The following is a 22,858-nucleotide window of genomic DNA, read 5'->3' as shown; positions in this document are numbered from 1 at the left end:
TTAGAAAGGCTGCTTGACACAAAGTTTGTAATGGTCTAGCTATCTTTGTGCTGCAAGTATGACATCTCAAGGGATTAAAAAAAAAAGAGCCATCTGAGCAAACATTTGGTATTCCTTGAAAATTGGCTATTGAAGTGCCACAAAAATAGCATCTTGTGTTCTGTAAGTAAACTTCATTCATATTCAGCACAGTAGTGGAACATGTTACTTTTAAGGTTGCTTTTCATATTAACTGCTTGGTTTGTTTGGGCTCTTTTTAATTGGCGAACAACTAAACAAATAAGAAAACTGACTACTCCGAGAGACTGTATGAATGGCCATCCTATTATTTATCAGTCAATTTGAAAAGAAATTTTAATTTAGAAGTTGTTGCTGATGATAATCTTTCTTCAAATTGTGATACATTTTTTGCATTCACTGTTTTCCATTTAACTGGTTAGAGTAATTCACACAGAATTTACCCAGTGTGCTACTGATAGATACAAATGGCCGTAGGAATACTTGCATTACTTGAAAAAGTTATTAAAACAAAGTCCAGATGAACAAATGAAGACAAAACACTTCAGTTTTCTTTCCATGGCTTGATGCACAAAATATTCAAAGTGAAAATACTTGCTTATTACATTATTTTTTATTAATTTATATAAATAATTTAGGAGTTTCTGTCAGTAAAAGATTTTCATACAATGCAGCACCAATGTTCCTTCTCCAACAGGCCTGCTGAGTATTGTGATAACAATACCAACAGTTAAACACACAAGATGTTCAAGAGGAAGTACTGTTCTCGTCTCTTAATACTGTGGCAACATTACTTTTAATGGAATGATGAAAGCTTTGTTTTGCCTGTGTCCCCAAGAAGCATCAGCAATGAGGACACACCAGTGTGGCTTTTAGAGATGAAGTAGTTTCCTCTTTGACAAGACTTCCTCCTTTCTCCCACTCCTTTTTTTCTCTGTGTTTATTTTTGTTTTAATTCTTTTATTAGGCTGAAGGCCCTCTGAAGCAGAGGGCTATCTTTTCTTGTGTATTTTTACAGTGACGGGGAATGCAAAACTCCATTCCTTTTGGAAAATTATCTAGGCAATTTGTTGCTTCACAACTTTCTGCACGCTCTGAAATTCACCCTTTGAAAAGGTAAATTGAGTTACAAATAAGAAGTCTTATAAAGTTTTAATTCTTTTCTAGCAGTTATGCAGTATACCTAGAGAAAAGAATCCCTATGCGAAACAAAACTGGGAACATAGGCTTTTAGTAAATTTCCAGTTAAATATATGACTACATAACAAAATTCTTCTAGCATAGATGTCAGGGATGTAAAAAGACAGAACTACTGGCTGATAATGAGACCAACAACAGCATGCAGCAAAACCACCTTTTTATCAGTACTGTTGCTAACAACAGATGAATGTCTCTTTTCTCATCTGTCCTGGCAAAAAGCATTCATCTGACATACCCTAACAACTTCACAATATCAACATGCCACTTTGATTCTTCCCTTCTATAGCTATTTAAGCCAATGCTGACACTGTCCTGTCATTTTTCCTTGACATCAGCAGCATCACTTGTCTGGCCCTCCCGTGAGCTGGTCTGGGGAGCCAAGAAGATTACATGTACAATCAGCTTTTAGGTGGCTAAGTTCCTTGAACCAGATCATCACGGAGTTGGCAAGCACCAGACCTGTCACAAGGAAGGAAGTGGGAATGGGAATACACCACTAGAACTCTGGCTGAATTGACTTGTTGGAAACTGCTGTGGAAGCAGTCATGGTAAACACTCAGCCACTCATCATTCAGAAGTCGAATTAATAAAGCTTCTGAAATGCAACACTGAGAGATGTGTGTATATTGACTTGGTATCATAGTTCCATACTATTGCAGTGTGTTTCCATACTACTGAAGTGCTTCTTCACATTGCAATAGCTCAAATGTGAGGTCCAATGCTGGCCCACTAAAGACTAATAAATTACAAGATTATCAACACTGAAATGGATATCACAAATAGAGTTAACAAGTGTGTACACTAACTAATTTTTATATTTCACCTTTAGAGGCTAGGGGAGGTGTGTAGCTTTTTGTTTGTTTTCATTAACTTGAATATGCTAAACAAAAAAACAACTTCTAGGGTTATCAAGCTGACAGAACATTTAAGTTTGCTACTAAGAGCCAGCTTAAAGTTCTTGCTAGAGTCAAAAGGAAAGGAGGTATTTTTAGGTACCCTAGCTATCCCTGTCATTCAATAGGAAAGGCTGGGCAGTATTCCACTCTATGTGGTGAGACGAAAAATAGCAGACAGTGCTTCTTTCTTTCAGGTTACTTATAAACTCAGTTAGTGCACCTTCATTGGTATTAAAAACTAGTTAGAAAAGATGAAAGAGGAAAAAAGTCTGTCTTAACTCTAAGAATACCCATTTCTCCATACTACTGGAATGACTGGAGTTCAATTTGGGGATAATTCCTATTCAAACTCTTCTGACAGTATTTCCCAGCAATGATCATAGTTCAGTTTTCATGGTGTAATGCAGTTGCACAGACCTATGGTTCTGACCTATGACTATACAGCGCTGGAAACCAAAAGAGTTTACCTGAATGATGAACCGAAAGATTTCTGTCATCTGCAGAAGTTGAACGAGTAAGAGAATGAGAGAAGGACAACTAAGACCTTTAAAGGGTCAAGCAGTTGTCTTATAAAAATCAGACTAAAAAGGTTGGGCCTCTTCAAACAGGAAAAGCTGAAGGTGGGGCAGGAACATGACCGAACTTTACAAAATAATAAAAAGGCAACATATGAACTGAGAAAAGCCTCTTTGAAACAAAAGCTGTGAAGGACTGAAGGGTTTGCTGCAACATGCTAACTCTTGTTGAATCCCTCCATTGATATTTCTCCATTACGGTTTTACTGCCTTCTGATTACAAAGTAATAGCTCTTTTCCTGGTATAGTACTGCTTAGAAACATAAGTGAAAAGTTGTCTTCTATAACGTGAAATCTAGACATGTGCTAGAGAAAAAACTTTAGTTTTATGGCATAAATCTGTCAGAATCATTACCTATAAAGAAAGAATAAATCCCAGTGCAAAAAGTCTTGCTGAAGTTATCACTGTATCATTAACAGCTACAATAATTTCTCTCAGAACATTGTTGTCTGAATCACACAACTGAACATTTTCTAGAGACAAATCTCAATTCCTTAAAGTCCTCCTTAAACAAGAAAGTCTCAGATGTAAAATGACATATAAAGAAAACAAAGGAATGGACTTCTCCAACTTGTTAGAAAGCTAGATGGATTTTAAACCAATTCTTAGCGTGGGGATTTGCCATAGCTTTCATACTAAGTAATTAAGACTGACACTTTAAGGTAACAGTCTCTCAGTCCTCTGTAGTAAGGAGAGATTTAGCAAATTTTAAAGGCTATGAATAAATTTGTTTGGCTACTGTAGTACAATCCTACTTTTTCACTTCTTCATATTGTTTTCCATAGGAAAATGAGTAAAAATTTAAAAATCACACCACAGAACAGCACTCTTCAGGTAATCAGAACCTTCAAAAGCCAGACTTTGGGTGGAATTTGATTCAAGCATTATTTTACACTTCAACAATTTCTTGCTCTAGGCTATAGGTAATTAACTAAAGGTTCAGTTTAAAAGGTTCAGGATGGATATTAGGAGGCATTTCTTTCCTCAAAAGATTATCAGGCATGGGAACCAGCTGCCCAGGGAGGTGATGGAGTCACTGCCCCTGGAGGTGTTTAAGAGATGGTTGGAGGTTGCATTTAGGGAAATGGTCTAGTGGTTGATAAGGCTGGGACAAAAGCTGAACTTGATGACCTTACAGGTCTCTTCCAGCTGAAACGATTCTATGATTCAATTCTATGTTTCAATAAAGGGGGAAAAGTTTGTATCCTTCTCTTAGCTTCCAAATCACCATTCATACTTAGCTGTTCTCATTAACCTCTCTCTATAAACACAGACAATCCCACAGAATACTGAAAACTACTCAATCAAGAGCAAAACCAAGAAAAATCTATGACTTTAATACTGTAACTTGCTTTTAGATACATTCAGAACTGCTTTAAGAAACAGTACGTCCTACTAAAACCAAATATGATAGTTTAAGTAGATGCATTAAGTATAAAAAGAATCTTCTATTACTACTTTATTGTGAATCTTCTGCTGCACGTAATGTAGTTGGTTTACATCGTGAAGGTTGAGCACATTCAACGGAAAATTTCAAATGCCGATGAAAAATTAACATTTACAGTAAAGCCTTGATTTTTTTAGTCTGAATATCATGGCAAAGTGGTTTGAGGTAGCCCACTAGATTTATTGAATATCACTTAACCACACTCCGAAAGTTTTAGGTCTTCCTGCTCTCTAAAAAGATTACTTCCTATTTCTGAGTGGAAAAAAAATGTGTTTCCACATGACATATTTGAGACATATTTGACAGTTAAAATTTCTTTCTAGCATTCCATACTGTAATCATGTTACACAGCCATTAAAAATAAATTAGAGGGAGTTACAACATGTATTTTACATGAGTTTAGAGAAAAATTATAGCACACCATTCATTTTTTGACTGTGCTATTAATTGTCTGCTTTATTTTCTGACTGCAACTTTCATGACTTTTCCATCACTATACATTGAAGTCTGGAACCCTACAAACATCACCAAATGAAAAAAATAGCACAAGCATTGTAGTTGAGTACTTTGGCAGCTATTGTAAAGAAAGATAATATGCAAGAGGTGAGACAATATGAATTAATCAATTGTGTGTATAATCTGAATATAATTAAAGGGTTATTGGGTGAGCACAAAGAAGTAAATATTAAAAAAGTATCCACAAAAGACACTTTAGGCACTAGGGTCTCAAAGAATGCATTTAAGATGTCAAACCAGAGTTTAATTATGTGCTCCGTCTTTTACACAACACACCTGTAATTGAAGGTAAATGATGTTTATAATCTTACGAGATTCCTAAAACATAGGTCATGGTGCAGGAAATAAGTAAGACCCATTCATAACTGCATTCAATTAAAGAAAAAAAGCCCAAACTAGAGATTGTGGCCTTTGCAACTACAAACCAATAAATTATTTCTTCAACATTGTTTATGGGCTGGTCAAAACTAGAATTTGAATCACCACTAGAAGAAACTTCTGAACTACTGTTGTGCAACAATAGCACATATTACTGCTTGGAGGATTGTATTGCTGGAGGACAATTTTCCTGTCAAAGATTAATCTCAAAGGGTTTAACCAACTTGACTACAAAACCTGGTAAAAAAAAAAAACCAAAAGAGTATCACTTTTTTTTAGCTCCTATACTAGAATTATTTTATTAAATATACTGCATCTTAGATATGAATAATTATTTCACAAAGTTAGAACTACTTAAAGAAGCTTCCTTCTGCAGTCTATTTTTCAATATTAGCAAGCTTGCTGATGACACCAAACTGGGAGGACTGGCCGATTCACCAGAGGCTGTGCTGCCATTCAGCGAATAAACTGAACATGAGCCAGCAATCTGCCCTCATGGCCAAGAAGGTCAATGGCATCCTGGGATGCATCAAGAAGAGTGTGGCCAGCAGGTCAAGGGAGGTTCTTCTCCCCCTCTACTCTGCCCTGGAGAGGCCTCGTCTGGAGTCCTGTGTCCAGTTCTGGGCTCCTCAGCTCAAGAGGGACAGGGAAGTGCTGGAGAGAGTCCAGCACAGGGCCACCAAGATGATCAGAGGACTGGAGCATCTTCCTTATGAGGAAAAGCTGTGGGAAATGGGGCTGTTTAGTCTGAAGAAGAGGAGACTGAGGAGGTATGTCATTAATATTTAGAAATATCTAAATGGTGGATGGCAGAAGGTTGGGGCATCCCTTTTTCCTGTTGTATTTAGTGACAGGACAAGGAATAATGGAAAGAAGCTGGAACACAAAAAGTTCCATTTAAACATAAGGAAAAACTATTTCACTGTTGAGGTGAGAGAGCCCTGGCACAGGCTGCCCAGGGAGGTTGGGGAGTCTCCTTCCTTGGAGGTCTTCAAAACCTGCCTGGACATGTTCCTGTGCGACCTAATCTAGGTGGACCTGCTTCAGTTGGTCTCTAAAAGTCCCTTCCAACCCCCACTATTCTATCATTCTATGACTACACAGTCACATTTAACTTATACCTGAAATCCAAAGTCTCACTCTCCAGACATGAAACAAACAGTCCAAGCACTCACACAAATAGTTAGCTAAGAAATGTGAAATATCAGATGACATGAAAAAAGGAGGAAATTTTATAAACACAGATAAATAAAAATCAAATACCGATTTCCTATTTACTTAGAGTTTTAAACAGTTTATGTAACTGTGCTCACACCTTGGAAAAGATGACTGCGTTACCAAGGAGTGATCATGAGCATTCTATATTTATCTTCCACAAACTTGTCTGCAGTTTTAACTCTGAATGCAACAGACAATACATTACTCATAAGTTAAGTATTCTGATGCTGATTTTAAGCCAAGCGACTTAGAGATATTCAAAGTGAGACACAAAACACGTGCTATGCTTCTTTTAGAATATTTCCTTGCTATAGACAAAATGGAAAGGAGATACTATTTTTTTGCAAATAGTCATTTGAAACAAGAAAATTCTCTCAGTTCACAGTCTACAGATGAGTTCTTGCACTACTCCTTTCCAGAGAAAACTAAGGCAGAGTGACAATAGGTGTAAAGAGCTCTGAAAGCTCTCCTCTTAACATATTTCCTAGGGTTTAGAACTGTTGATACTGCTTTTTCCTTATCTGGTATCTTCAACAGCAATAGTGTTAAAACAAAGATAACATTATAGAGCAACTCACCAAGCTGATCAGCAAGACTGAGATACTTTGACTTTTAGTATTTTTTTTCATCTAAACCATACACAGCAGTCCTAAAATACTCTTACGAAACTTACTGTTCTTAGCAAGCTTTAGGTAAAGTTTTAGTTCTATTTTACTTAGATTAAATATTTTAAATTGAACATCTTATACATTAGTCTCCTGAGAGTGCATCAACTCTCTTCTCCATCTACTAATGCCTCTACAGCTAAACAAAGCAATGTGCCATTTAAGTGAATATTATTAATTCATATCTCCTGAGGACAACTGCACTACTTTACTGTTCCAGTTTAATCAAAGGTCAACTTATATAGTCAATTATGAATGAAAACAGATTAGAACAAAATCTATTTAGTAAACAAAACAATTTTAATCAAAATGGCCAAAAGTTCTGCACTTATTCTTTCTTAGGTATTAAAATTTTATTTAGGATATTTTCACCTGCTTTTTCTTTCTAGGTCTAAGCTATGGCAGAGCTACACATGAAACTTCAGGTTTACCAAACACAGTATTTGACTAAAAATTCTCAAACATGACTTCATCTTCCAGTTAATACAAAACATAAAGGATTTCAGATGATCTCAAGCCATATCCTTCCACAGCGAATTTTATCTTCTATATAGGAATGTTTGCGAGTTTCAACAGCGCTAGCAAATTCATCTAAAGAATTAGTGGAGCTAAATATGCCAGGTAAGTTAAAAGATAGAGAGCAGACAAAAAACAGATGATCAGTTTAGCTATAAAGTGATCCAATTCTATTCCTATGAGTGTTACACATTACAGACGTAAAAGACATTCACTCTAGCAAGCAGCATGATACACTACCAAGATAACTTCAAGTTGCAATATGCAACCAGAGGAATTATTTATAACAATGTGCTGTAAGACCACAGAAACTAGGAAATATAAATTCTCCTTGCTCTGCCCTGATTTTGTTTCCAGGTCAGATTAATTAAAGCATTTTCTAGGATTAGAAAATAAGTTACAATATTAGTGGTACCTCAAAAGTACTTCTAAACAGACAATTGTCAGTTCATATTTCAGCATTAAAAGGAGTTAAAGCTGCACTATCATTATATGACATAATCTGTCCATTCTTATTAAATCCCTACTTAAAAATTCTGTTTGTTTCTACCTGATGTAGAGGCATTAACACAAAACCAAGCTCTCCTCTAAGTCATCTTAGTACATTACAGGTAACATTGTTTTAAATACAGAAACAAAAGCTTAACTTAAAGGAAAAATCATCATTGGTTTACTGCACTTGGAAGAAATACTATTACCATAATACCATTATGATTAGCCAGAGATGAGTTTGTATTGTCCCTGATTGCAAATACAAGTATCTGTGATTACTTAAGGCAATTGTAATTTTCAGAAGATAATGCATTGGGGTAATGCTGTTTACCGTGATTATGGCTATCAGCTTCCACAACATTTCTTCTCTGACTTTGAAAAGTAAGCAGAATAGGCTTTAAAACCAAGCATCAGTTAACTGCTGCGAGATGTAAAACTTGTCTTAGTAACTTTGAATGAAACACAAATATTTGATTATCCAAATTCCTACAAGAATCTTGTATACACAATGCTCCCAGCATCTTAGATTCAGTGTCATAAATAGGATACTATAAATGGGCAGAATATTCCAATTCAAACTAAGCACTATGACTCCAATTCTAAACCAGAGAAGTACAAAGGACTGTCCAGTAGTAGTTTGTCAATTTCTATTAAAACATATATACACTAAATATTCTCCTTACAAACACATACCATAGGTAGATACTCTATTTCTTATATAGTTTACTGCCACATGCATTCTACTGATACAGTATCTGTTCCCATAGAAGACTTTACGTTAGTCTATTTGTGGAGAAGATACCTGTAATTGTATTAATGATGGCCAAAAGACTGTGATTTTCTGGACGACTATCCTCTAGTGGGGGGCCCAAAGATAACACCAACTAAAAAAAAACCTATGAAAATGCCTTTCTGTAACTTGAGCATTCTCGTATTAGTGTACAATAGCCTTCCTATCAAAAAAAGGCTGAAAAAAAATCTTACTGAAACATAGCCCCAGCACTTTATTTCATTCAAAAGGTGAACCTAGTAACATATCTGCATTTTAATTCATTATATGCATCTGTATGATAAAGATTCTCAATCAGGAACTTTATCAATAGCAAGTCACAGAATGCATCAGGCATTTTAAAGGTCTATTTTCACATCATCTGAACGTTTACTTCTGGAAATTTAGAACATTGCTTAAAGCTGATGAGAGTCTTTGACACTTGCTTCTACTGTTTACCTTAAAGCAATATTTACTATGTGCACTGGACTGATATATGATACAACAGGACAATATTACACCCAATAAAGTAACATAATAGTGTAGGTAATTTCTAAAGCAAACTGATTACAATGAACTTCAACAGTAAAAGCCTCAGATTTTTTTCTTTTCCCCCGTTTTTTTCTTTAAAAAAAGAGTACTTTGTGATCTGACTGCTAAATTTCAAAGTTGAAAACAACCTCCAATGCTAATATTATGCTTCTTCAGTGCCTGTCAGAACCCTGGCAGTCCATTCAGTAATTCTAAATAATCCATGAAGGGCAACTAAAAGAGACTGGAAAAAAAAAAATCTATCATCAGCAACTTCAAAATTCTCTTTACAAGGTCCATCACCTGCTACTGAAGTGTTGCAAGGAGCTATAAATTGAAAAAAGGATGGAAAGCTACACCATTATTCATTAGCCAAGAGCAAAAAGAAAAGAAAACAGCCTAAAAGTGGCCTCTTTGAAGAGGCTGAAAAGGACTAGAATGAAAAGTCCTATGCAACCATAAACCTTCGCCGTCAGTAGCCTACATTTACATAGCTCCTCTGATCACAAGAGAGACTTGCAGCTGCAGTTGAAACACTTAGAGACAGAGTATTTCTAAACATTGCTTAGAAGTTAGAGAATACAAAAGTGAGAATTGTTAGAGCTAAGAAAGCTTTAGAAAACTAGAACAAACAGCTTCAAAGGAAATAAGCTCTTCTAGTAATTTGGCTAAGTTATTAAAAGAATAAGCAAGACCCTTGTACTTCATTGAGAAGAAGTGGAAACAATCACAAGTATGTCACAGCCTTAAGATTTCTGTATACTACTTATCACTTGGCATCGTATTTTTAATGTAAATAATGTAATCATCTAGGTTTCACTGTACTGTCAGAATCATTTATGAGCTGATTTGGGGATTTATTTAAATATTTGCTACTCTGTCCAGAAGGTGAGTTACACAACTAAACCAAATACTTCTCCACAGGAAATCGTAGCATGTTACAAATCTAACCTTTTTATTTTTTAACTACAAGTCCAAAGCACACACAGTCTTATTTATCTGGCAATTCTATTTTATCATATATCTGCCAAAACTCTGTCACACACTGACTCCCAGGATCTTAAACAAAAGCAAATGTAGTTTTGGCAAATGTAACTGACACTACAGTGTTGGGAGTTTTGGTTAAACAAAACCACAACAAAAGAAAAAAAAAAACATAAATGAAATTAAAACCCTCAATGCCCCTGCCCTTAATATTACTTCAAGACAAAGTCTTCAAAAGTTGACAGTTTTGTTCTAGTTTACAGTTTTTATTCTAAAATTTGAGAAGGTACTGAATGGCAAGTTTTGCCGTTTCTCATTTGAGGTGTATATCCAAGAAAGAACAACCTAACACACCCTTGCTTTTGAAACAGTTTCTTTCTTGCCAAGTATGCTCAGCTGCAGGAACACAAGTACAGTTAGTATCTGTGCATAATCCTCCTCCTCAAACTAGATGGAAACAAAATGAATGCTGCCAAATATATGCAGTAGGAGACTTTTTTTTTAATGGCATTTTTTTATTCCAGCAATACCTGTACCTGTTAATTTTCACATGTGCTGCATTCAACAAGTTTACCAGTGTGACTGCATGTGTAATTCTGACTACCACAATTTTTAAAATAGGTTTTAGTTTTGAAAAATTCATTTCAATAATTAACACACTGTCATTTCACATTCAGAAATACATTTCAAAGTGAAAAATCACATCCAACTAGGAAAAAAGCGCTCTCCTCTTGTACATGAAGGACACTGAAATGCAAAACTAACTAGTTGTCTTACTCTGACACCTTCCTCTACAGAATACTGCTAGAACAGATATGCCTACAGACAAACAAGAAGTGAGAAGAGGTTTGAGGATGGGAGGGGTTATGTATGTGAGAGAGGAGGAGAATACATTTAGTATTGTATCTTTGAGGCTTCCTCAGTCATCTCTATGGGATAGAGCATTACAGTAACAAAAAGGGAATCAAAACTCCACTATGAAGGTTATTTTTTTTTCATATGCTGCAAGTATCACTAGAGAATATATTGGTTTTGTAGTCACCAGCTTTATGATGTAGCAACTTCAGGCACACTTCCCAGTCATTTTAACACAAAAAGCCCTCTGATCTTCTACGTTGACATGAGAACCACCATCTAGGCTACATATTACACTGGTATGAAAATAAAGCAGATGCTCTTAAAATAGAACATTGACACAAATTCCTAGGACCAAAAAAAAAAACCCTAACATGTATCACTCTGAACTAACTCTGGCACTTCTGCTCACATTTAGGAAGAAGTAACATCACAGTACATAAAATCTAAAACAATTTCTACCAAAACCAGAACAAGTTTAATGAGTACCAAGATTTCACAAACTCAGATGCAGTACTCTAGATCTAAATGTTTCTTGACCAAATTAGCTTAGACACACTGCAAATGCTGATCTTTCTTATACTATTTTTTTTCAGTCTCAAGAATCTTCTCTAGAGTCTTAATTCATGTCAGTTCCTCAATTTCCTCATGCTTACTATCCTCCATGATGTTTTTTCCACACTGTCCCTAAACTAAAACTGGGAGCTTTCAGGCCTTTTTAGAAAGGGGAGTAAAGATTTGTTCAAAAGCTACAGTATTGCCTGTTATATCTGTGATAAATTCTGGATAAGCATCCTTAAAAACACTACTTATACCAGTCTACTTGAAGATTTAAAGATCGAACAACTGAGAGAAGTTAGAAGATCCAACACAGGAATTCTGCCATGCCAAGAAAGCCAAGATTACATAGTATTTAACTCAGCTCCACATGGAACAAGATACGAGAATGCCCATTAAAAGCAACACGAGCTTAGCCCTATAAACGACACACAAGGCACACAAGTTTACTGTTCACGGGCTTCCTTCCGTATAGTAACTTTAAAAAAAAGGAAAAAGTATGAACTTCACACCTAAGAAAATACACTTTTTGTTGAGGTTAGAAGCTATACTTTATGGGAGACCAGGAAAACAAAATACAGGAGAAGTGAGCGATTCAGCAAAGGGCAGGGTGGAGCAGAAGGCGGGACAATGACCTAATAGGTCTTTTCTATCTTTAGTTTCATGAGCCTCCGTGGACAAGAGCCGTCTGGATCATAGGCTCCGCTCTAGAGCCGACACGCGGCAGGAGCCCGGGACGCGTCCCTCTTGGCGGGGCGGCAGGTGGGCGCAGCGCGAACCTGCCCAACCCAGCGCTCCGGAAACTTGATGCTTACAACAGGTATCCCAAGGTGACAGAGCTTACAGACACACAAACTTTAGACGGCGCTGATCTGGGAAGAGATACTACGAGTAATTTTACGAACAAAACCAGTGATCCGAGTTGCCCGCTTGCCCTTACCTTGAACACTTTACCGAAAGCACCATCTCCCAGCTCTCCTATAATCTCCCAGAACTCCTCAGGGTTCAAATCCCTCTTGACGTGCTCGTATTGTTTCTTCTTCTTCTCACCACCCAGCTTGAAGATCTTACGAAAGTTGAAGAAGGACATCTTCCCTCCTGCCGAGGGCGGCCAGCCTCCGGGCGACCAGGTGGCGGGAGGCGTCTGGCGGTGCCCCCTCAGCCCGCCGTCACCATCCGGGGCGGGCGGTCTTGCCGGGCGCGATCCCCACGAGGGCCGAGGAAAGTCCTCACGCCTCCGGGGCAGCCGTCACCTCCGGGCGCTGAGAGGAAACACTCCGAGATCCCCCCGGAGGCCCCCAAAGGGGCCGGGCCCTGGACGCCGGCCGCACCGGTCCTCTCCCGCGACGGGTTCGGCGGTCCCTGCCTATTCGGCCGGGCCGGTGACCATCCCGTCAGCAACAAGTGTCGGGCTCTCTTCTCGGGACGGGCGGCTCGAGGGCGGGCGGGGCGGAGGATGGAGCCTGAGGAGAAGAGGGGCGGCGAAGGGATCACGACTCCAGCTGGAAGGGGGCAGCGGCTGCGCGCCGGGCGGGGAGGAGGGGGGGGGGGCGCGGTCACCCCGCTGCCCGCCGAGGGCGCTCCCGCCTCGGTAGATGGGGTGGACGTAGAAGAGAGAGAGGGCTGTCCTGCTCCTGACTCCCGGCCGGTGCCCTCACGGAGCGGAGTCCCGCGACGTCCCGGGGTGGCAGCTCGGAGAAAGAGGACGCTTCCCTGCCGCTCTCTGTCTCGCTCGCTCCCCCACCCTCTCACAGAGCGGGGCCCGGGCGGCACCGTTTCCTGCAAGGCGGGGCGGCAGCGGCCCCACCGGCACCTCCTCCTCCTTCTCCTCCTCCCGCCGCCAGCGCGTGCGCGCGCCCCGTGCCCCCACGCCTCTTCCCGCGCTCCCGGAACCGCCTCGCGCTCCGGCCGCCGCCGCCGCGCTGGCGCACGCGCGCCACAGCCTCCCCTCGGCCCGTGCGCATGCGCCGCACCAAAGGCGTCCCCGGCAAATGGGCGGGGCTTTTCCCTCCCCACGTGACGCGGCCGCGCGAGCCAATAGGGGCGCGCCGAGGCCTCGGGCGGGTAAGTTGGTGTCTGTGCCCAAGATGGAGGGGTGAGTCTCCTGCCCCCTCACCGCTGCTGGCCGCTGAGCTGCGAGGCGGCATTTTGGGGTGGGCGAGTTTTCGTTCCTTCCTCCTGTTTTTCCTGGGAGATAGGCTTCGTACTCGCAGTGTAAATGGAGAGGGATGTGGCTTCTTCCTTCTGTTCCGCTGTGAGGAAAAGAGACCTTTTACCCTCTGCTGTGTATCCTGAGGGAAGCTTTGCTCCTTTTTCTTCCCAACTGTCCCGTGTAGTGACAGCCTCTCAGCTATTTCCTGTAGCATACGATGATGTTTTGTAGACAGGGGACGGGTTCCTTTCAAGGCTGGCTGTGTATGTACCTCGAGTTCCTCGTTTCAGCACAGGCCGGACTGTGGTAGCTGAAGAAAGTATGAGGCTTTCTTTGTCTCCAGGAGGCATTGTGATGGCAGGTGGTGCCTCCTGCAGGGGTTAAGCTTGAAAGTGGCCCTTTGAGGATGGTGTCGGTAAGAAACGGAAATGTTGAAGGGCTTTCTTTTGTTTGTGGGCCAGTCCTCTTCCTAAACCTGTGACTTGTTTGTCACAGCATTCCGTCATAACAGGGTGTGATGTTGGTGTGCTGTACATGTTTGGTATCTTGTGAGATTTAGTCAGTGGGATAGATTTCAATTTCCTTATCTCACCACCTTCTTTTCCCACAAGTGATTATTTCATCAGCATGAAGTATGACATATATTTTAATAGCTTATTATTATTGATAGTTTATTAGCTACAAAATGTGTGGGGTTTTTTCAGATGAAAGCAAGAAGCTTTCCCGCTGTCTTGGCAAGGGGACAATTGTCAGACAGACCTCTCTGAGACAAAGGTTAGGCTGTGTGATGAGTCAGGAACTCCATCTTGCAGTTAAGTTACTGATGGGAGATGTGAGAGAGATCTGATGATAAGACAAACACCCAGTGAAAATCATGCAGTGCCCTATCCTCATATGAACCCGAGTGCCTGCAGTTATCATTCATTTAGGCTGCATTATAAGCTTCAGTTTTTTAGACATCATTCCTCAGACCATTTTATTAACGTGACAGTAGTTTGTTATCTAAGGAATGTAGTGAATGTGTAAACTCAGTAATAATAATGAGGCATTGAGATGCACTAGTTATGAGGATCACATGGCAACCTCTTCAGTCTCCCTGAAGGAGGCATGACTTCAGGGAATAGAAAGTGCTGAGTGAAGTCAGGAAAGGGATTTCAGCAAAGGAGTTGTCTAATAGTATAGATGTCAATGGTAATGAAGATTAGAAAGGAAATAAGGACGTAGAAATTGTCTGGAGTGGAACTTTGTGTCATATGTGAACGATGGTGTTCTTTAGCTGGAGCATGCTGGGGAAAAGCTGTTTAAGAAGATGTTGATGTTTTATGTTGAGTAATTGGGGGTGCTAATAGTATCTGTAATGCTATAGATACTATAGGATAGGACTGACTAGCACAATGTTGCCTCAGAACAAGGAGATGGCTGCTGCCTGCGTTTATGAATCAAACAAAAGGGTATGTCCTGAGTTAACTTCTTTAATCTGTTTAAAATAAGTTTCAAGGGTAATACTACTTTACAAACACAAATAGCCTTTCAAGTGCTCTTGCTAACCTGATAGCAGTCCCGATTTGTTGTAATAGTTGAGGTCTGTTATTCAAAAATTATCTTGGGCTTTGTGGTTCCTTTGTACCGGCAGCTTGGCCACAAAATGCAAAACTGCCAAGGAGGCTGTTAAAGCTGAGACTGTTTATGTGTTTAAGGGTAATACCAGGAAACAACTGCAATCCAAATGAGCTGTTTTCCTTTCTCCTCTATGATCTGGTTGGCTGCACCTATTAACTTAATTTGCAAGGTTCATGTGGATAATTTGGATTAAATAGAATAACAAAAGAAATTATTGATAAGATTTCTCCAGCAGCAATTTAGCTTCTGGATTTTTTTCTTTTCAATTCAATTTCTTTCTTTTCTCTATAATACTTTGAACATTTTTTGTGGTGCCCTTTCAGGTAGGGTGCTAGCTTTTGATTTAGATGTTAGAATAAAATATTGGCTTGAGTAATCATTTTATTTTTTAAATTGAATATTTTTATTTTAGCTTACTTTCTCTCTACTAAAAAAGCTTTGAGACAGATTTCTATCTGTTTATTTGAACTGACTAATGAATGGAAGATGGGGAAAATTAGGAATCCGAAGCCATAGTGTAAAATCCTTGTATCTAGGCAGGATTAGCTCTTCTTTAGTCTCAAAGTTAATATCATGGTAGGGAGATGTATGTGGATATGTCAGAGTTTGTAATAGTAGCTAGAAATAAATGCAAACTAAAAGAAAATTTCTTGAGCTATATGTGAGCAAATCTAGTTGTGTTTCCTGCTTTAGGGTTGTCAGTTATGGCACTGGGATACCAGGGCCTGGTTCTTTCTTAGCTCTATGAGCAAATGAACTTTTGATTGTAAGTAGTTCCTGTACAGCATCTATATAACATATCAGCTCATTTTGAACTTGAATGATAAAACAGGTTCACTCAGACCAGAACAGGGACAGTAATGTCATCCTACCAATGACTAGATGTTAGCATGTACTACAGATGTATTCCTTTAGACTTTTTTTTATAGTTAGTCTTCCTGTTCCCCAGAGTTTTTAATTCATATTATGTTGAAAGTAATGGCACAGGAAAGGAGGAATTCATCTAGTGAAAAAGTTTTACTTTAACTTTTTTTTTTTGGTTACTCTTTAACAGGTATTTCCAGATGAAAACATCAATTCTAAAAAGGAAAACAGTAGCTCAGTCTCTAATTTTTCCCTTATTCTTTCACTCTGGAGCTACAGCTTGCTGCTCAATCCTATAAATAAACTCACTAAGGTGAAGGTTAAGTGCCGGTAGTAAATCCCTCCCAATTTGCATTGACTTCCTGGCATGGAGGAGGCTATATGAAGCCTGTGCTTTTCTCTCTGTGTGTGTTTTCATTGGTTTTGTTTTTCCTGGTAGCAGGGGTTTGTAGCAACTGTAAACGTTTCCAGATGGTACAGACAAAAAGGTAAAAATGAGTTATAAGTATATTAAAGTTTTCCAGGAATGTAATGCAATGCAATTTGAAAATTCAAAGCTTCCTCAACGTGTCAGAGTAAAGATGTTCAAGAACTATCTTGGTTGTGCATCAAAAATACTGTCTTAAAAATAACTGTAACTCTTTATTGCAGTGTTTCTCTTCTCTTTGAGGTTTAGAAGGCTAAATACTTTCTGCTGCTCAATATCACCATCCTTTCTCATTGATTTCATTACTTACACTTAATGCTGTTCCAAACTCCCTCTGAGTTTTACTTCTGTTTGGTTTAAACTGCTCTGCTTCAGTTTATCTTCATTTGAGAATAAACACTTCAGGAATTTCATTTGAAATGTGTTCTTCACAGCATATATTGCCTTTTCACTGGAGTCCTACATCCTGTCTTCAGTTCTTTCAAAATATTTGATGGTATATTTTTATGTTGTCTTGACTTTCTGTCCACCCACGCTTCCACTGGGCTCCTCCAATCATCTTTCTGATGTCTGAGTTCATTGAACTGCTGTAAGGTCACAGGTGGCTTGCTCATGGTTAAATCTGAGGTGTAATTCACGTTTCATCTGCCTTAATCTCTCACCTTTAGCAGAAGGAACACTGTCCCTTCTGCTTCCTCTGCTTTATGTATGTGGTGTCTTCATTGATATTTTCTAATTATACAATGTTTTTTTCATAGGCTCATTTCTACTCTCTTCTGTTCCAGAGTGAATGTTTTCTGGTGTTTTGGACACCTTTTTGGTCTTAAGTGCCACTGTAACTGCTAGATCCTTCTAGTTAACCCACTGTAAGTGCTAGATCTTTTCAGTTAGCCTACTACCTTCCTTTTGAACGTCCTCTTTTTTACAGTCTTGGTTTTTGCCAAGGCCTCATATGTCCAGCCTTTGCATCTGAAGTTATTTCCAAAAGCTGCTTTGCTTCCTTCTGAATCCAACTCCTTTTTCCCAGAGTTCAGGATTTTTTTTTAATTAAGTTCTGGTACTTCACCTTGTACCACCATGCTTTTACTAACTTTCTTCAGTCCTTCAGGCTTTGAGAATTTTTTTGTGACTCCTGAACCTGTCCTTTTTCTCCCTTCTCTTGTAATCATCAGGAGATCATCATTTTTCCTTTCCCACTCTTCTGTGTTGTCCCATCATAGGAGCACCTCAGTTCAGTGGCTTTTAAATACTATGGTGTTTTCAGTTTCTTTCAATCTTGTATATTGACCTTAGAGATATTCCTTCTCTTCCCTCTCTGACATTTTAATCTTCTTTGTGTACGTGACCCCTCTACACTTGCTATGCTGTACCTGATTCCAGTGTCCTAATGCTCTCAATAACAGTGATAAGTACAGAGGAGCTGTTACTATTGGTACTTAATAATCTGTGTTTATGATAAGACGAAGAAGGAAATAAAAAAGAGGACTAAATGTTTTATGAAAATTATTTCTTTTATATCAGAGGATGGCCTAATCTACGTTTTCCTCCAAGAGCATCAAATCATGCTCTTATTTATTGGAAGCTGAAAGGGAGATACTGTGTTGTATATACATTCTTAAAGCCCTTCTATTAAGTGTTCAGTTGATGGGTCTGTAGCTTAGAGACTTTTGTTCTGCATTTGAAGTTTAAAGCTGCCTTCATAAGCAAAAAAGACACTCAATTTTGTACTCAGTATTTTACGAGCGTTTCTGATATAAGGCAAATACTTCAGTCATATATAATACAAAGAGGGAAAAAATATAATGCCAGAGGTTAGATGCTCAAGAGCTTGCCCATATCTCATTACCCAGAACCATTGCTAACGCTCCTATCAGTAACCTAAAAACTATACATTGCATGACTTTTTTTATGCATTACTGTAGGAACAGTTAGTCAAGAATTGCCATAGAAACGTGTGGCATTTGGAAACTTCAACATATAAGAGTATTATTTGATGTTTGCAGTTAAAAAAAAAAGTGTTAAAATGTTTAGGAGTAGGATTGATCTAATTTTGCCTTCAGAAAAATCTGTGTGTTTAAAATCATAGAATGGTAGGGGTTGGAAGGGATCTTTAGAGATCATCTAGTCCAACCCCCCTGCAGAAGCAGGTTCGCCTAGATCAAGTCGCATAGGAACATGTCCAGGCGGGTCTTGAAGACCTCCAAGTAAGGAGACCCCACAACCCCCCTGGCCAGCCTGTGCCAGGGCTTCCTCACCTCAACAGTGAAATAGTTTTCTCTTATATTTAAGTGGAACTTTTTGTGTTCCAGCTTCATCCCATTACCCCTTGTCCTGTTACTATCTACTATAGAAAAGAGGGATGTCCCAACCTCCTGACACCCACCCTTTAGATGTTTATAAATGTTAATAAGATCACTCCTCAATCTCCTCTTCTCCAGACTAAACAGCACACAGGTCTAGCTTTTTCAGTAGTCGGTGGGGAAATGTATCTTCAGAGGGCAATTCAACCTTTCAGACATTAGATCCGTATATTTGTAACATAGCATTTAATCATGTGAGGTGAGTTGTCCTGGAAATGTGTAGTGGAGGTGGTTCTTCGTACCTATGGAGCTGCCACTGCCAGCAGAACTCTTGGAGTGCGGTTCTCTTGATATCAGGCAACACCTCTGGGAGTGATGATGGTGCAACTACAAAAGTTGCCAATTACCTGAATATGTATGATGTTTTACGGAATAGGTTTTATCTGAAATCAAATGTCAGAAAGTGCAATCATATAAATCTAGAGATCTTGAGTGAAGTTCAGATATTTCAACAAATAGCACAAGAGTATTTCTTGGAAAAATGCCAGGTCAAAGGCCTTCAAGCTTTAATGTGTTCACCTCATCGAAGTTGTTAAAAACCCTGATGTTTTCCTTATTGCTTCTAGTTGACCTGCAGAATACCCCACCTTCAAGATTCGGAAACAGTTGTATGTAATTGGAGGGATAAGTGTTGCCTTTTTTGCTTATTTGATTGAGAAGATTTAATGGGAGGTGTCAACAACTTGAAACTTGAATAGCTGTTTATTGATTAACTGACTAATACAAATAAAAATTTCAGGTATTCTTTAATTATCTTTTTATTTTTTTAAGAAGACTGGACACATTTTGGTTTGTATTCAACTGAAAAACTCCTTTTATAGAACTTTCCAGGTAATATTAAAATACTGAGCTGCATTAGTGAATAGCTCCATTTTTTTTAAAGGCAGTAGTTGGTGTAATAAATTCTTTCCCTCCATGTCTGGATGGCTGTAGTAATCTTTCACAAGTCCACACATGTGGAAGTCTATCTAGAGTACTGAGTTCTTTTCAAATAATATATGGTGAAAATATTATTGCTCTTAGCTAAAAGACTGTGTTATTTTGAACCATTTAAATCATTTTGAGTTTATTTTTGATTTAAAGAAAAATCTGTTTAATGAAAACTGTACATGAACACAAGGCAAAGTATTTAAAACTTAGAGCTCCCTCCTTCTGATGGTTATTAGAAGCTTTAGCTAAGTCACATGAAAGCATGTATTACAAATGCTTCACCGTGTTTGTCTTTCCTCCAGATGGTAATTAGACCTTTTCCTCTTACACAGGAGTCACGAGCTGATTTGCTCTTTTTGTTCGTGGCTTTCAAATTTGCATTAGTTCACATAGCAGCTAGGATTAGAAATTTATTAAGGGATAAAGATAGCTTTGCATCTCAGTATTGCTTTCAGTCAATACTGGTACAAAAAATGTCTGAAAAAAAACCCCACACGTATTGCTGCTTTTCTTTCTGCAAATCCTGAGTTTCTTTCTGTTTCCCAGGAACCCTTTTTTTTCCCAGAATGGACATTGTGTTCTCTTGTGATCCTGATCAGCTCTGGAATCTTGGGACTGAATAACTTTCTCTGTAATATGAAAATGAGTTGTTTTAAAATCTGGGGTTTATTATGGCTGGCCAGACAGCCAGCAAAACCAATCCTGGTTATGTAGTAATCATAAGCAGGATGTTTATTATGCCTTTAAAAACTATTATGAAAAGTACATGATGTTGAAAAGCACACACACACACACACAAAAGTACAATCTGACAAAAAGATAGCGTAGAAAGCTAAAGATTCTTCAGTAATATCCTAAAGAGAGTCATTACAGTGGGACAATATTGGAGACATGTCTACTAGCAAAAAGAAGAAATAACATTTAGAATGTGAGATACCATTCATTAATGCAAAGCTAGACTTCAAAACCAGCGCAGTTTTTAGTTGAAAGTTATTTTTCTATTGCAACCATTGTTTAAAATGTATGTGTGAAGTCCTCTTTACCTAGGTTTTTATAAGCTCTTGTGTAACTCATTTTTGAGGCCAAAAAAAATAGTTTACTATGGATTGTAAAATAGAATTTGGTTTTATATGGGATCTCTTGTTACAGCAGCAACGTGTGGAGCTGTCATAATGTGTCAATTGTGAAGGCAAACAGCAACTATTGAGAGCTCAACAATAGTGTATGCAAACTTTGGGCACTAGGACCTGTTTATAACAAAACAGAGTATTGTGATGTGATGCACTTTGTCTTGAGTGCCCTGAAATCTCTCTTCTTTAGCTAGAAGGAACCTTTAATTCAATATCTAACCCACAAAATAATGTTTTATAGTACACTACATGATATTTATGGATTAAGCCAAAAAAGCCCATTACCTTAAGTGGACTGAATTTTCAGTAGTAGAAGACAATTACCTATAGGAAAAATACTCCTGTGGCTTCTGATTGAGGTGTAATACATTGTTCTGGATGCAGTATATAGGAGTGACTTACTTTCGAAAGCATGAGATAGGGAGTGGCATGTGTTCAAATGCAATTAAGGAGACAAATCTGTTTATAAAAGGCTGCTTGGTGTTTTTTACATACCAAGAAGTTGGAAATAGTAATGAATTTTATGATATTAGCTGTGACATGCAGGGAACGCAAGAAGTTACAGCCACAATTGTCTGTGAGGTATTTTCTTCAAAGAATCCTAATATTGTTATGTCCAGTTGATGCCTTCCTGTCGGGTCTGGGAAAAGGTTTTCAAAGGTGGGATAAAATCATCACCAGCAAATAACCTTAGTCCTCTTTGCTCCATAGAGAGGAAAGCTATTAAGAAAATACTCTTGTTGCCAAATGGGTATTCCTGATCAGTTTTGGTTTGTTCTGTATCAGTTCTATATCAGCTCTCAGTGATGAGATTTGAACAGACCTCAGAGGGAGCATCTGTAGGCTATTCTTCATTTCAGAGCATCCTCAGAAAATTACAAAAATTGCTAACCCAAAAGTCGACAGAGGATAAAGTCTCTGGTTTTGGCAGGTCCTAAAAGAGTTCAACAGCTGAAGATAAGGGATGATGAGCCAGTTTTCCACAGCTGAGAAGAAACTACTCTTCAGATCATGCAAAGTTCACAGAATGCAGTGTAAGAGATTGTGCAGAACAATTTGTTTTAAAGAGTCAAATATTTGCATACCCTTGGCATTTCTAAAATTCTCTGGTTTTGTAGGTCAGAGCAGCCTGGATGTGACTAAGAAATCCTGTGTTTTGTTTCAGGTTTCTAGTCCTCAGAAAGGAGGCACAGTTAGAAATTCAGAGAATAAAAGACGGGGAATGATATCATTCTTTTACTGTAAAACCCCAGTCTTGATACTTTTCCAAGATGTTGGCTGAGAGAACCTGTATGAGGAACATTAGAAAAGTATAACAAGAGCTTTGTTCTTAAGTGGGATGATAGTTCCCCAGTAAAAGTGAGAATACTTTAATTTTTTTTATTTATATATATATATATAGCTTCAATGCTTTTTCCTGATGCCTTTCATTTTGAACAGGTTTGTCTTTTGGAATGTCTAAACATTTTTCTACAAGAAGTGCCTTCACACAGGAAGCATTATGAGTCTTTATTTGGAAGAGATAAAGAATAATTTGTGGAATAGCATGAAAAAGCCACAACCAACCAAAGAATAAATGCAGCCAGTCTGTACAGAGATCAGTGTCAAACTAAGAATGTTAATCTTTCTAAGAAAAGTAATAGTTATATCTCAGTCTTCCAAAAGTAATCTCAATCTCTAGGTATGCTCACAAAAATATATCACGGTCCTAGTTGGATTGAAGACTTCAAAATTATTCTGGTTTGAATTATTTTGT

At 38.5% G+C, this 22,858-nt stretch overlaps 2 protein-coding genes across 5 annotated transcripts in view; one reads left to right on the top strand and one right to left on the bottom strand.

Annotated features, from left to right (window-relative positions):
- SLK (STE20 like kinase) overlaps nucleotides 1-13,379 on the bottom strand; it is a 52,388-nt gene extending 39,009 nt beyond the window's left edge. For both annotated transcript variants that reach the window (XM_062001804.1, XM_062001805.1), the window contains exon 1: nucleotides 12,560-13,379. In XM_062001804.1, the coding sequence (XP_061857788.1) occupies nucleotides 12,560-12,709 (150 nt within the window). In that variant the 5' untranslated portion in view covers nucleotides 12,710-13,379. The remainder of the gene's footprint in view (nucleotides 1-12,559) is intronic.
- Nucleotides 13,380-13,671: 292 nt separating this feature from the next.
- STN1 (STN1 subunit of CST complex) overlaps nucleotides 13,672-22,858 on the top strand; it is a 47,240-nt gene continuing 38,053 nt past the window's right edge. Inside the window, exon 1 of one of the 3 annotated variants that reach the window (XM_062001808.1) lies at nucleotides 13,672-13,683. Coding sequence is in view for 1 of the 3 variants with exons in the window: in XM_062001806.1 (XP_061857790.1) it covers nucleotides 15,206-15,222 (17 nt within the window). In the remaining 2 variants the exon portion in view is untranslated. Of the gene's footprint in view, nucleotides 13,684-13,707; nucleotides 13,773-15,126; nucleotides 15,223-22,858 lie in introns of those variants that run through there. The other 2 variants (XM_062001807.1, XM_062001806.1) reach the window with 2 other exon arrangements.

This window comes from Colius striatus, chromosome 8, assembly GCF_028858725.1.
Source record: "Colius striatus isolate bColStr4 chromosome 8, bColStr4.1.hap1, whole genome shotgun sequence".
NCBI classification, from domain to species: Eukaryota; Metazoa; Chordata; class Aves; order Coliiformes; family Coliidae; genus Colius; species Colius striatus.
Note: the sequence above shows the minus strand (reverse complement) of the source record. Positions and strands in the feature narration are given on the sequence as shown.